The sequence below is a fragment of the Chrysemys picta genome, chromosome 1, assembly GCF_011386835.1.
Source record: "Chrysemys picta bellii isolate R12L10 chromosome 1, ASM1138683v2, whole genome shotgun sequence".
In the NCBI taxonomy this organism is placed as follows: domain Eukaryota; kingdom Metazoa; phylum Chordata; order Testudines; family Emydidae; genus Chrysemys; species Chrysemys picta.
The window spans coordinates 23543944-23559905 of NC_088791.1; the positions used below are offsets into that span (position 1 = coordinate 23543944).

The following is a 15962-nucleotide window of genomic DNA, read 5'->3' on the forward strand; positions in this document are numbered from 1 at the left end:
CACAGCCTTTCTCTGCTTGCTGAAGGGTCTAAACAAACTGAATGTTGATACTACAGAGCTATATATGCTGAAGGTTTAGTCCCCCCATCAAACACGCCAATTAGTGATAAACCAAGTCCACAGAGCTACTTAAATTACTTATTTTCTCAGAGTCAAAATGTAAATTTGCACTGAAGCAAGAATTCAGAGCAATAGTATCAACTTAATTTCCATATACATATACATATACATACACACACACACAATTTCACTATATAATTATAATTATATAGTGAAATTGTATATATGCACCCAGAACTCTGGACTATTGTAATATTTTACAAAATAAATAGCATTGGGTTTGTCCTGTCCCTACAGACAGGAAACAAGTGACCTGACTGTAAATTTATGCATTACACAAAGAAAAAAAAGTCACAAAACTTAGTCATCTCCTCCTTATGAACCACAAATTTATCTCTCCATCTCCTTCTTGTTACCACTATTAATATAGTAATTACTTTTGAATACCATCACAATAAAGAGTCTCCACCCACCCAAAAGCTGTCAGTTCAACATTTACATCTGGGGGAATTCTGCACCACTCCAAAATTCATGTCTAGTGCATAATTTTTCCCCCGTGCAGGAAATACATTCTTCCCAAGAATTGCTGCCGTTCCACTTTCACCCACCAGAGGCCACTGTGGCGCCAGAACAGCCAGCAGTACAAACCCAGCCACCTGTTCTGGCGCCACCGCAGCCTCTGATGGGCAAAAGGTAGAACTGCAGAATTCTGGGGCAGAATGATTTTCTGTTGGGAAAAAAAATTCTGTGCATGTGCAGTGGTGCATAATTCCCCCAGGAGTAGAAGATCATCACAGCACCCTGCCCATGGAGCCAGGTTAAGCCACACCGAGTGGGGTACATGGTGTTGCTGGGAGGTGGTCACAGACTGGGATTCAGAATGGCTAGTGGGGGGGGAGGAAGGGGAAGACTGGGCATGGGCCCAGGGGCTAATGGGGTGACAGCATTGTGCCAGGGGCTGAATGGGAGTGGGGGTGCAAGGCCGCAAGGCCATATGGGGACGGATGGGGAAGGGTGTGCGGGGACAGGGGCAGATATGTGACTGAATGGGAGAGGCTTCGGGTCAGCCAGGGTCTCCATAGGGGAGGCTCCCCAACTACCTAACAATCCCACCCCCACCAAATTCTGTTCCATACTTCTCTCACCCACACCCAACAACCCTCCAGGTTCATTCCAGGCTCTTCCCTCTCCCTCAGCCCGTTACCTCTGACTCCCCCAAGCCTTTGCACTGCTTCAGATGGGTGCAGGAAATACAGTTCTGTAGTGTAATTTAAATGAACTATTCAAAGTTCTGTATTAATATGCCTAGTAAGGAATCTACTTGTCAAAAAAAGTTATGAGAATCTTTTTTTTTTTGTCTGTATTGTTACAGACATACTTTTTGACAGGAATTTTGAAATAAATTACCAAAATAATTGAAACTTGCATGATTATATTGTGTTATTTTGATAAATAAAATATGTACAATTTTGCAAAATTTTAAAATATTGTGCCTAGAATTTTTTGTTGCAGAATTCCCCCAGGAGTAAACATTGGTCTCTCTCTAATGCTACTGAATTATTTTCTACTATATTACCATCTAGAAGCTTCATTCAGAGTCAGGGCTCCATTGAACTGGTGCTGTACAAACACACAGCATGAGACAATCCCTGTCCTAGGGAGATTACAAAAGGCAAGACACAACCACTTGGAGAACAAACTGAGCAACAGGTTAGGAAAATGAGGGTAACAGTGAGAGAAACAAGGTCATATAGACTAGCTGTGTGCATAATTGGCAGGTTCTGAGCACATTATTATATATTAGTTTTCTTGTTAGATATGAAACAAGAAAATGTATATGATCTAGTAACTCCTATTAGTCAAACCATTATTATTTCTGTCTTACCATCACTATAAACTTAATGTCTAAAGCAAAGCAGCATTATCTAGTAATCTGAATATAGGACTGGAATCTGAAGATCTGGGTTCTACTCCCAGCTTTGCCACTGACTTGGTGGCCTTAGACAGCTGAAAATCTCTGTTCACACTCTTCCCTGCAAAATTATGATAATGGCTACTTCATAGGGGCATTGTGGCTATAGTCATTAATGTTAGAAAAAAGTGTTTTTGAGACTTACATAAAAGAGGCATAAAAATGCAAAGCGACAACATATAAAATGGTGCTGCTTTCCTGATAAAACCATTTTTCTTCCCCTTGTTCTTTGTTCCTACCCACCCCCTTTCTGTCATTCAAACTTGCAATCTTGACTTGTGAGGAAAAAGTAAATATGGCACAAAACCCTAAAGTACTAAATAATAAATAAAACATGTAATACAAATAAATACTTTACAAGTTTCTTTCAGTACATGATCTGCAGAATCTCTCCCCTTCCGCTATGTCCCTTCTGCGAAGACTAGCCCATACTGGGGCTACTTCCTGCTTCAGCTGTTGCAGCCAATGAATATTCCACACACTGACCTTGACCTCCATTGAGTGCAATAACTTTTTATACATTCCAGGGTACGGACTGACATTTTAGGTGTTAAGTCCAACATCTGGGTGTTACTGAGGTCCTCAAAACCCCTTCTTACCCAATGCCTAATTCTGTAGACACTTCAAATCCTGGGTGCTTGAGTATTCTCTGTTGAAAGTCCCTAGACATTCAAATTTCTGCAAGTGTGTATGCACACAGATGCCTCAGTCTACGTGCGTGGGTACCTCTTTTATGCTTTAGCTTTCAAACTAGGCATTTCCCCACCAAACTCACCTGCAGGGCCTGATCTGGCAGGTGTGCTCAGGGCATGCCTAAACTCACGCAATTCTCCCATGGTACAATTCTCCCATGTCTGATGTGTAGAAGCAATCTGAAAACAAATTTCCCATCTCTCAGGTGAGTGCCCGAAGCACTGTACTATGGGATATTCTGGTGCAGAGTCTCAATTTTCCCTGTTGAAACTGTTCCAATGTCTATAAATGAATAAATAATTATGCATTCGGACAGAGGAGCAGAATGACTGTGCAGAGTAGCAGTTAGGGCATTCACTTGGGAGGTAGGAAATAAGTTCAAATCCCTTCTCCACATGAGGCAGAAGGACAATTTGAATAGCCATATATCATGTAAAGTGCAATGCCATTTATGGTGCTCTATAAATCAAACCTCCTGCAAAGGAAAATTGTCTGTCATTTATTTGGAATGTTAAAAGTGGACTATTAATATTTTTGTTTGTCTGCACCCATTAGGTAAGACAAGGTAGGTTTGTATAAATGTTGCCAAAGTTCTTTAGAGTCTGTAAAAAGAACAGGAGTACTTGTGGCACCTTAGAGACTAATAAATTTATTTGAGCATAAGCTTTGGTGGGCTACAGCCCACTTCTTCAGATGAATAGAATGGAACATATAGTAAGGAGATATATGTACATACAGAACATGAAAAGGTGGAAGTAGCCATATCAACTCTAAGAGGCTAATTAATTAAGATGAGCATTTATCAGCAGGAGGGAAAAAAAAAAAAACTTTTGTAGTGATAATCAAAATGGACCATTTCAGACAGTTGACAAGAGATGAGAGGATACTATCTATCTATTTCCCCATGTTAAGTATCCTCACACCTCTGTTAGTCTCTAAGGTGCCACAAGTACTCCTGTTCTTTTTACGGATACAGACTAACATGGCTGCTACTCTGAAACTTTAGATTCTGTGTTATTCTGAAAAGTATTTTTCTCACTCTAAGGAGTTTTGGTTTTTTCTCTTCTCTTCTTTTTTGGAGTGTGGATGGGGGAAAAAAGTTTTAATATCTTTACCATGAAGTAACAATGGACAGAAAATGATGTTTGAATGACATATGGCATGTTAGCTGCATATCTACATTTGTATGTACTTCAATACTCACAGCCCTGGTTGGATCACAAAAGTCTATCTTCAATCTCCCCATTGCTCTAATGATAGCAATAATGGACTGAATGGTATTACTGTAGACAACAGCTTTGTATTGTTTACATTCTTCTTCTGAATAACCAGCTTCATGGATAATCCTATGGAGGAAAATAATATTAAATCTTCTATTCAAATGCAAGCAAATAAATAATTTCAGTTATATCTTTTAACCATACTTACTTCATTTGCTTTACAATTGTGCTTTTCCCTGATTCTCCAGCTCCTGAAAAATAGAAGTGTAAAAATTATTAAAAGACATCCTTCTTGACTTCCCTTCGTTTCCAAAGCTAGCAGTTAAAAAGTCAGTTTTCACATTTCAAGAATTCCTTAACAACTGATATATTACTGAAGAATTTTAAAACACAATTGTTACAAGTTACCTTTTAACACCAGGCAGGAAGTTTAAATTACAATTTCTTGCTTTTGACACTTACAATAGGAGGAGATCTGAAATGCCTTTATATTCATAGCTATACTCCAATCAAGCCACAAAATCTTCTCATTTAAAAAACTTGTAGGAATTTCTAATGCAAACAAATGGCCAAATACATATGTGTAGAATCCACTAACTAAACCAGGGGTGGGAAAACTATGGCCCGCGGGCCAGATCCAGCCCTCCAGACGTTTTAATCCGGCCCTCAAGCTCCTATCGGGGAGTGGGGTCCGGGGCTGGGGGCTTTCCCCATCTCTTATCCGGCTCCAACGAATATGGGCAGTCAAGGGGCTCCACACGCTGCCCCCGCAGCTCCAATTGGATGGGAACCATGGCCAATGGGAGCTGCAGGGGTGACGCCTGTGGACGGGGCAGCGCACGGAACCATCTGGATGCGCCTCTGCGTAGGAGCCAGAGGAGGGACATACCGCTGCTTCTAGGAGCTGCTTGAGGTAAGTGCTCCCCAGAGCCTTCACCCTTGACCCCCTCCCATGCCCCAACCCCCTGTCCCACCCCGATCCTCCTCCCACCCTCTGAACCCCTCGGTCCCAGCCCCACCCCAGAGCCCACACCCACAGCCGGAGCCCTCACCCCCTCCTACACCTCAACCCCCAATTTAGTGAGCATTCATGGCCCGCCATACAATTTCCATACCCAGAAGTGGCCCTCGGGCCAAAAAGTTTGCCCACCCCAGAACTAAACACCAACAAGTTGACAACCTTTTCCCTCACATGTTTTCACAATACCTCCCCTGAAAGACAGTGTAATCAAAACATCATTAGTGTGACATCTAAAGGCTTGTCTATGCGGCCCCGCAATGCAGGCTATGGGTGTGTGAGTTGCAAAACATACTAAAGTGTTTACCAGAGCTGCCCCACGTAGACGAACTGAAAGACACAATGGGACCGCATTAACAAAAACTAAGTACACCTTTTAGTACACTATGTCAATCATTTCATTAGTCAGCTTCTGGCACTTAACACGTCTTTCAGCTTGACTTGGGCTAAAAGTTGTATGAGATTCAGTCTAAAAACAATTTATACTTTTAAAAAGTTATGAAAATCATTTGTGTAAGTAATTTGTTATTCATATGAAATATACAGCTATGAATGATTCCCTCTCCTCCATATGTAAGTAGTTTTTGGTTTTTTTTCTGTGCCTGGGACGGTACATTTTACCACAATCTGAAGAGAGAGAGAGAGAGAGAGAGAGAGAGAGAGAGTGTGTGTGTACACGCACATACACACGCTACATACATATTCTCAGAGGTTCTTCTCAAGACTCATATGGGATGACCTTCATAACTCACTTGTAGTTTCACTACTCATGAATAATGCAGCCATCCCAGACTCCTATTGATAGAACCCTTATATGGTACCACATAATCACATTCCATACAGTCACAGATAGACATAATAAGTAAAGGAAGGGAGAGAAGGGTTCCCCAACACCACCAGCGAACTCTAGGGACAAATATTTCCCCACCTCAACTGACAGGAAGGGAGAGAGGATTGACTACATAAGTCCTCCAACTTTAGTATCAACCTCTAGTAAATATGTCTAATAAAGTTGGTGCCTCCTGCCTACCATACATTGGAAAGGAGAAGAATCTTTCTCCCCCATCCCATAATTCCATCCTACTTCAGGGCTTGTCTACACCAGCATATCTGCACTTGTGCAATCCTCTACTGTACTCATGTAAAAAGTGACAAACTGGGGCAAGTTGTACTAATGCAACTAACACTAGAGGTTTGCATGAGTGCAGCTACATCACTAAAAATAAATAAATAAAAACAACCAAAGAAAAAATATACCCACTATGTCAGAACCAAGTGTGCCATGGAAACACAGGGCTATGGAGGAGGACTTGAAACTTTTCTTGAGGGAATTTTCAATCTACAAAATCATTCCGGTCAACAGTTCTATCTACTGAGATCAGGGTCTCCCCGTACCAAGAATGGATGAGGGGGAGAAGTTTTAGATACTGAACAATAGCTTTGCCTTGTGGGGCTACTATATTTTAAAGGCAGCCTTGTTAATCCACCTCTCTCTCCCCAAATTAAACAATCCCAAAACCACAATTTTCTCCAGGGAACCCAGACTGAGAATAAGATATTTGCCCTTTTTGCATCTGATCATTAGCTTTTTCAGGTGGTGAGCAAGAGCTTATTGTTGGCATGTGCTATATTCCAAGGTGGAAGGAACAATTTCTACCTAACATTCCATATCATCTGAATCATATTGGTCTGAGATTAAGAAGTGTCCTCCATCCTTACAAGGAGAAAGGGAGGTGGACACTTAGCAAGCCCCACAGGACTGCAGAGCTTCAGTGAACAATACTCTGATTTCCATTTGGGATAGAAGGGGATCATGAGGCATCATGCCCCAGCTTCCTCTCTTTCTGATTGCTCTCACTTTGGAAGGCACAGTTCAAGAACGCCATACACTCTGACTATATAGTTCCTGTAACTATCTGCAGAGGGCACACACCTGCAAGAACAGGAGAAGCCCTGCCACTAGTGGTTGCTGGTTTGGTTTCTCCACTACTGTACTGTTCGCTACAAGAATAAGAAGAGGGGTCCAATGGAGCTTGAGCTAGTCTTTTATCAGTGGAGGAGGAAACCTTTCCTTTATTTTCCCTGTCAAGGATCTTTGCCCCCAGTCGCCTTTCTGCCCCTCATCAAAACCAAGAGCTCTGTGCTGACAGCTTAGAGTGCATCTGCAGGCAGAAGAACTACAGCTTATAAATTATCCCCCAAGTCCCTGCTAATTTACCCCTGACCACTTTCCTAGGAGCTAGGTATGTGAAGGAGCCAATTTCTAGGGTTGCTGATGCTTGACCAGTTCCTGTGTTTGATTCCTGCTCCCTGATGAAGGAGGGTGAATCTTTCTGCAGAAGCCTCTACTGTTAGAACTGCTCCTGCCTCCAGGAAAGCAGGAAGTGTGGTCCTCCTTGGCCTTGAGAGAGAGAGATTATACCAGAGGTATTTCCAGAAAACTTATGGGGGGCTTCTCCAGACCTCCCTAAGTTCTTTGCTAAAACCACTATCCTTTCTCAGCATGGGAGCTCAGACTTTTTCCAAGCAAAGACAGAACCTGTACTTTTTTCCCCAACACAGGCCCATCCTTTTTCCTGGAGAAGTCTAAGGCCTGGTGTACATTAGGATATTAGGTCAGGATAACAACATTGGAAAGGGATATGAAAAATCCACACCCCTGAGCAACACAGTTAAAACGCCCTAACCCCAGGGGTAGACAGCACTAGGTCAAAGGGAAACTTCTCACATTGACATAGCTACTGCCTCTCAGGGAGGGGAGTACATACGCCGATGAGGGAATCACTCCCATTGGTGTAGGCAGAGTGTTCACTGAAACGCTGCTGCTACACCGCTGTTGCATTTTAAGTGTAGCCAAGCCCTTAGACAGGGGAAGCACTAGGGCTAAGCATACACTGGACCTGTACCCTCTTTTCCTTAACTCTTCCTTACCCTGGGTGGCATAGCTAGTGTTGTGAAAGGGACTGCCTGAGTAAATAGGTAGGCAGCTGGTTGAAGGGGTGTCTGAGCACCCCTTGCCACCTTAAAGGGACCAAGTCCTAAGGTATTGGGGTGTTTTTATAGGCCTTCCTAATTTCCTCCTCTCTTCATGAGGAGAGACGCTTCTCTGCTTAAACTAAATCTGAGCCACCTCTGCATTTCAGTCAGGTAAGGCACGCTAGACTTAGCTGGTGCCTGGCATTGAACCTGGTTATGGTCAGTTACACTGGCCACCTATTAAGGGAAAATTCAGTATACATGAACTGTGGGCCACAGTCTGTCAGTGTGTCAAGTGTGCTGCTAGGGCAGATGGACAACGAAGTGTGTAACAGGAGCTGCTTAAGTCCTCAAAGGCCTATTTCCTACTTCTAGCAGAAACTTGGTAGAGACAATGGTCTCCACCTGCTCAACACAAACAAATGATACCACCAATCAAGTAAGCAATATTAGCAGTAGAATGACTATACCTAAACTGGTGAGGAATCTGTGCGAAGCCAAGCAGAAACAACTAAGATGTTTGTACACCAAATGCAAGGAGCGTCGGTAAAAAAATGGAGGTACTAGAATAACTGGTGGAAGGGGAAACAGATATTATAGAGATAGCAGAAACATGGTAGAACAGTAGTTATAACTGGAGTAAAGGTATTGAAGGGTATGTGCTCTTTAGGAAAGACAGAAATAAAGGTAAAGATGGTGGAGTAGCATTGTATATTAATGATGAGTAGACTGTAAAGAAATTAGAAATGACGGAATGGATAAAAACAAACAGTCTGTTTGTGTCAAAATTCCAAACTACAGAAGATTAGATGGGATCTATTTTTATCTTTCTATCTTCAGTTGCACTAATTTTTTCAAATTCAGTCGATCACAAGTTAAAATAACTACCGTATATACTTGTTCATAAGCTGAATTTTTTTTAGTAAAAAAGGAAAGCACCAGAGAAAGGGATTAGCTTATGAACGGGTATAGAGACGGAGAGGTGGGACACAGCCCCTCCCCCCAACAGAGGGAGCAAGGAGACGCAGCACAGCCAGCAGAGCCAGAAGGAAAGAGGCAGGGCCAGAGTTTCTGCTTCTGGCCACGCTGCTCTCCCCCCAGCCTCTGAAGCAGCTGCAGTTCCGGGGCTGGCACGCTGCGGCCGTGCCGCCGCCGGAGCAACTCCAGCCAGGCCAGAGGCATCCTCCCATGGCCCTCCCCAGATAAGGTGGGAAGGGATGGGATGGGGAGAGCGTGGGGGTCCCGGGCTAGGGGTGGGGTCATGTGGGGGGTGGTCACAGGGGTCACTCCCCTGACCCCCAGCTTCTCCCCCCCCCCCAAAAAATCTCCCCATCAGTTGCTGTCCCGGCCCATCAGGGTAAGCAGCTGGCGCGCCGGGACATTTTGTTTACTTAGGTTTACATCCATGCCTGCAGACACTCCAGGTAAACAAACCATGATGGCCTTGGAACCAAAGTTTGCTGACCCCTGAATTATAGGGTTGGCTTATGAACAGGTCATAAAAAAATATTCCATTTTTACTTATCTTAGTAAACAAACTTAGCTTATAAACAAACCAGCTTATGATCGAGTATATACGGTATATACATAACTTTCTCAGGAAGAGCGACTAGGCCTGGTAAAGCCTGATAAATAGTATTTCAGAATGATCAAATAAAACCATTTAAGAAGCAGAACAGTATATATTACAGTATATATAATTATCACAATAGTATCAAAGTATAATATAATGGAGAAGTTGGTTGTGATTTCATAGCTCATGTTGGATTTAAACTTCCATTTTAAGACCCATTTTCAATATCCCTCTAACTTTATATGCTTAAATTAGGTTTGAAGTAGAATTCTTCTACAGATTTAGAAGTCTACAATTAAAAACTGAAATTGTAAGAGAGCAAAAGTTAAGAGTTTCATGACTGTAGACATACACCACATTACTTAGAAATTGAGAATGCTAGAAAAAAAAAATATTTGCAGCGTGGTTGTAGCCCTGTTAGTCCCAGGATAGGAGAGAGAGATATGGACGAAACCACTGTGGAATGGGCCACCTGAATATTCTGAGAAACTCTACTTCCCCCCACCCACACCTACTGCACATGCCTAGCACCTCTCCTATCACCCCACATTAGAACCCATATGGAATTTCACAAAAAAATTGCCACCCATACTTGATGGAGACCACACCCTGAAAGAAATTTTTCCTGAATACCCTCTTCTGGCCTTGAAACAATCCCCCATCCTTGTCATCATCAGAAACAAGTTCCCCACATAAGAGGACAGTCCAACTCAAAATGGCGCCAGACCCTGACATAACAGATTCAAAACATGCAGACATATCTCCACTGGTATGATGATCAACACCCCCCCCCCCACAGACCCGTCAAGATCCCTGGGTCTTATACATGTCTATCACAACATGCATCAAATACCACAAAAACAAATATGTGAGTGAAACCAGAGAATCACTACACTCTTGAATAAACTTCCACAAAACAAAAACACCCTATCAACTCAAGGGCGAACACTTTTCACAAAATGATCATTCCATATCTGATTTCTCTGTCCTCATCCTCAAAAGAAACCTGCACAACACCTTCAAAAGATGTGCCTGGGAACTTAAATTTATAACTTTGCTAGACACTAAAATCATGGACTCAATAGACACCAGTTTTATGTCTCATTGCAACAGTCTAAGGGCATAGCTACATTAGAGAGTTTACAGTGGTGCAGCTGCACCGATTAAACAGATCTTCATTAGTTGCTTATCAATTAAAGTTTCCTTATATGAATAACTAAAGTTTTGAGTGCTAAGAACTTAACTGCATTCCAATCTGCCATGAGTTGGAGGGTGACAGATTTGGGTGGGTCATAAGGGAGCACAGAGGGAAGCCTCAAGCTATATTACTCTGGCACCTTAAGGATATGACTGGGATATACTAAGGTCTAAGCACAGAGATCTCCTTTTGCAAACATTAAAAGAGGAATGATTGTGAATTGAGGATGGGATTAAGAGGAAGCCAATGAAAGAGTTTGGCTGGAGCTGCGGAACAGAGCTGGTTCTGCATTTCCAATTCAATCTGGCTCAGGAATAGAGCCAGGGAGTTAATAAAACAATCTTATTTGCTCCAGGAAAACAGGTTGCAAGCAGGGCAGAGAAAATTTTAACTGACACAAACTTGGGGATTGGTCCTGCTTTGAGCAGGGGGTTGGACTAGATGACCTCCTGAGGTCCCTTCCAACCCTGATATTCTATGATTCAGACAGCGCTCAGCTTTTCACGTGAAACAGAAGTCTGTCACTGTATTAAATCAGAAACAAAAGGACAGGAAATTCCAAAACAAAACTAAAGTTACAGTTAAGGTTGCAAAGCACCATTGTGAAGTATCAATGAACACATCTGTGTTAAGAGCCAACCTATACACATTAAAAATTATGGAAATAGGCTAAACACCCTATGCACATACAGACCATAGAATAGAAACATTCTCAATCACCAGCATCCAAATCACCTTAACTCTGCCCTTGCAAGTGTTTATTTGTTTTTTAAACAGAGGAAGGGTTAAGGTTATGTAGATGTTGGTGACTAAGCCCTGGTCTACAATAGGAAATTTGGTCAGCATAACTTTTGCTTGGGGTGTGAAAAATTCACACTCCTGAATGCCACAATTAAACCCACCTAACCCTCAGTGTAGACAGCACCAGGGCAATAGAAGAATTCTACTGTCAACCTAGCTACAGCCTCTTGGAGAGATGGACTACCTATCCTGACAAGAGAAGCCCTCCTATCAGCATAGGCAGAATCTTCGCTGCAGTATTTTAAGCATAGACATGCCCTGAGTTTTTTTGTTTTATTTTATTTTAATACCAGGGTGAATAAAAATCAATGATTTAAAAAAAAATTTTATTTTTATTTAAATTGGATTTTTTTTTTGATAAAAAGGTTTTTTCCTCAAAAAGCAATCTAAAGATAGTTTTAATTAAGATACATTATAGCTCAAAGATATCTTATCATAGAATAGGGATTATAAATTCTAATTCTATAGTATGAGACAATATATTCATGTCATGTTTAAGGAAAGTTTTGTAAATAAGTTCCAATAGTTCACGGATTAGGGCCCCAATCTTATGGGGTTCCAGGAGCTTCTGTATTGCTGATGATGTTTTAAAGAAAGTCACACCAGTGAACTGGTGGAAGTCACTTAAGATTCACTTGGATTCAGAGACTGTTGAAGTGATAATCTCACTTTTAACAGCAGTAACTTCTGCCGGTGTAGAAAGAATATTTTCTTCCTTTGGACCATGGGTGGCAAACCTGAGCCTGAGAAGCAGCCAGAATTTATCAACGTACATTGCCAAAGAGCCACAGTAATACGTCAGCAGTCCCCCATCAGCTCCCGCCTCCAACCCACCAGCAGCCCCACCAATCAGTGCCTCCCCTCCTTCCCTGTACCTCCCGATCAGCTGTTTCATGATGTGCAGGAGGCTCTGGGGGGGAGGAGGGAGGAGCAAGGGCACAGCAAGCTCAGGGGAGGGTGCAGGAAGGGGTGGAGTGGGGGCATGGCCTGTGGCAGAGCCAGGGGCTGAGCAGAGAGCACCCTCCAGCACACTGGAAAGTTGGCGTCTGTAGCTCCAGCCACGGTGCCTATACAAGGAGCCGCATATTAACTTCTGAAGAGCCACATGTGGCTCCGGAGCCACAGGTTGGCCACCTCTGCTTTTGACTAAGTCATTCCAAATTGAGAAATCATTTGGGACTTGAAAAAGCAGGAAAGCTTGTTTTTCTTTTCCAGATTATGAACAAATAGGAAAATGAAGGCGAAGACGACGGAGTTAGCTGCAGAAGCCAATATTTTAAGTTTCTCATGTTGACCTGGCTGACAGTCTATTTAATTTTTTTTTTTAATATTTCATTTAACTATTTTAGTTAAACAATTTTAACAAAAACAAACCTGATTTTAAAAAACTTGAATGTTTAACCAAATTCAAAAATTAATATGCTTGTTTTGTTAAAATGTGTTTGCCGTTTAAGAAAAAAAATGCAGAATACATAACGTTGTTGTTTTAGTTAAATGTCTGTCTGGTGATGTTCTCCTCCTAAAACAAAATGGCAAGAAAATCCTCCAAATATTAATGATTATCCTATTGAATTGGAGATAGTTCACCTACCAAAGACTTCATAAATGTCTGCACTTCAATTACCTTTGGTAAATGAAATAACCAATCATTCATTTTCTGATATAGCTGTAAAACTAATCAGAAAAGTTTTCAAAATAAATCACTTTAAAAATGTATAGTGTGTACCTTCTAAAAATGAAACCTACATCTATCTCTGAGTTGTGAAGAATATGTATTAAGGTTATAACAACCAACATGAATGTACTTTTATGTAGAAATCCATGATTAAATCGAGTCTTTCCGACTAGTGATTTAAATCAAATCCACCCTGTTTAACACGTTGATGTTTTTAATGTTATGTCTTCTCTTGAACTGCTCTTACTTTTTTGTGTTTTGGAATTTACAAATTACTTGAAATGCAATCATTTGAGAGAAGCTTGAAGGACTTAAGAAGAAAGTTGTCTACATAGTACCTACAGACTACAGAAAATAAAATATTACAGTAACTCACCCAGGAAGTAATGAAGCATGAAATAAAGATCAGAACATCACTATTAGAAGACACAAGAATAACATGATAGAATTTGAAGTGATAATGACACTTATTTGTTGGACAGAAGATTTGAGATAATTCAAGATCTAGAAATCAGCCAGCGTGCAGATATTAGGTAGAAACAGAAACCATGTGTATGCCAAAATTTCAATCCACTCTCACTTTTGGTAAGCACTCCGGAAAACTAAGGAATTAAAGCTGCTTTATTTCTTCCTCGATAGGTCTTTATTGCTCTAGACAAATCCTTAGAGTCAGTCTCTCACAACAATAACTCATTTAGCTGATTACAAAGAATACATACTACTTAAGGTTACTTGTATTTTATTTACACCCCTATCATCTAGGGTAATTATGCAACAACTCATTTAAGTATATAGAATATAATGCTTTACCACAACCTCTGTTAGTTTGTTTTGGTTTGTTTAAAGTAGTCAAATTGAACTTGAATACCTAGATTATTATACCTAGAATTCATCAAGCCTGGAGCAAGCAAGAAAAAGAGAAGGTAATTCAGGATTTTTCATTTAGACCATTATTTCTACAAGAGTACGTTATAAGTAGTCCAATGTTTCAGAAGAAAATTGGAATTTAAAAATAACCCTAAGAATAGCATTCACACTCCATAATTTCCACTTTTATCAAACTTTAAAAGACAAAAACCTTTAAACCCGTATTTATCTCTGGATTCCTGACCTGAAATTTAAGTTAAATTTAACAGGATATCTTCAGATCATCCCCAATTCTTTCTATATTATGGCTTAAACACATCCACACATCACTGTGTCAAATAAAGTGCTTACCCATCAGTTTCAAAAGAACATTCCAAATATAAAATGATGCATTTTGTCTTCCTACATCTACTGACACTCTAAAAGCAGAATGTAGCAAATTACCCAAGGGCCAAATCCTGGACCCAAAACACAGCCCAAACAAACAGACCATGGGTTGGGGAGAAGTGTTATCCCAGGTTTCAAGTTTTTTCCAATATGTTCACCATATCTTAACAGAGACTGACTAGTTGGCCACCTTCCCTCCCATTTGCAATTGCAAAGATCACCTCACTTCCCCGTTGGCACCTACACCAAATAAAATCTCTGAACACAGTAATTGTTTATATAGGAAATATTAGTATTAACATTATAATAGCACTCACCAGACCCATTATGTTGGGTGCTATGCAAATACATATTAAAAAAAACACTCTGGCCCTAAAGAACATATTGTTCTATGCTCTGATCTTGCTCAGTTTCACATGTTAGCAACTTTCCTCATATAAGCAGTCCTGCTGAAGCAGATTACAACAAAAACACAAGTGGCTTTAAGAAATTAAAGGAAACAGAAGGGAAGACAAGGATAGGAATGCACAGCTATAGTTAGCCATATGACAAACCAAACTCCAACCCAGAAGTAATTTTTTTTATTTTAAACAAGGAATATTCATAGCATCAGTATTTCCTACTGACCACCAGTCCGGCTATTGTCTGTCAGAAAGTATAATGTTCTGTGTAACTGCAAGTCTACCTCTGCTCCAGAACCTTCCTGTTCAACAGCTGACCTCCGCTGAATATAAGGAGTGCCTAGACTTTTGCTGTGACACATCAGGAACAAATTTACTCCATAGTTCTTCACTTCCCTTCTCTGGGGAAGAGAATATGAAGTAAGACTCACTAAGCAGGAGGTCTCAGGATCAGCATCAGTGGTCCATGAAACCAGTACTATTTTGCAGAGAGGGCCACCTGGTAACAAGTCTGTGATTGAGCAAACACACCAAGTGTCAAGTGTATTGCATAAAGGTGTATAGAAACAAAACCTCTTTCAGATGAACTTACTGCTGGACTGGAGTCATCATCTCCTATATGACTTCCCTTTCATTCCCCTGATATTCAACGTATACCTGCGATTGGCCTGGGTCAGATGACTCTGGCTTCCTGGGGGTTGGGCTGTGGGACTAAAAATTGCTGTGCAGATGTTTGGGCCTGAACTGGATCCCAAGCTCTGGGACCCCACGAGATTGGGTCAGCCACAGGTCTTTTATTCCAGGGTAAATGTATGGTCAGAGTCGTAAGAATGGACAGAACAAACTCATTAACAGCCCCACTGTGGCCTTGTCTGCACTGGTATCCAGATCTCCTGCAGGTGGCCAGAGAACCACCATATCCACTGCTTTTGTTCCCAGATCTCCTGTCTCAACAGAAAAGGAGGATTCTGCATTCCAGCCTAGACACACTCCAGTTTGCAGTGTTGAGGATAATATGCCGACTAATGTTGACCACATCTGCTCTCAGAGGCAGAAACCTCTCAAGCCATCCTCTTACAATCCAGGAAGGTTTCCACCCTAAAATGTTGTCTGTTCCCTCC

At 41.3% G+C, this 15962-nt stretch overlaps 1 protein-coding gene across 1 annotated transcript in view; it reads right to left on the reverse strand.

Annotated features, from left to right (window-relative positions):
* The window catches only part of GNAI1 (G protein subunit alpha i1), a 69586-nt gene that overhangs the window by 43066 nt on the left and 10558 nt on the right, over positions 1-15962 (reverse strand). Inside the window, exons 2-3 of the mRNA XM_005296971.5 lie at positions 4154-4196; positions 3930-4071 (exon numbers count right to left, since the gene is read on the reverse strand). Coding sequence (XP_005297028.1) covers positions 3930-4071; positions 4154-4196 — 185 coding nt within the window. The remainder of the gene's footprint in view (positions 1-3929; positions 4072-4153; positions 4197-15962) is intronic.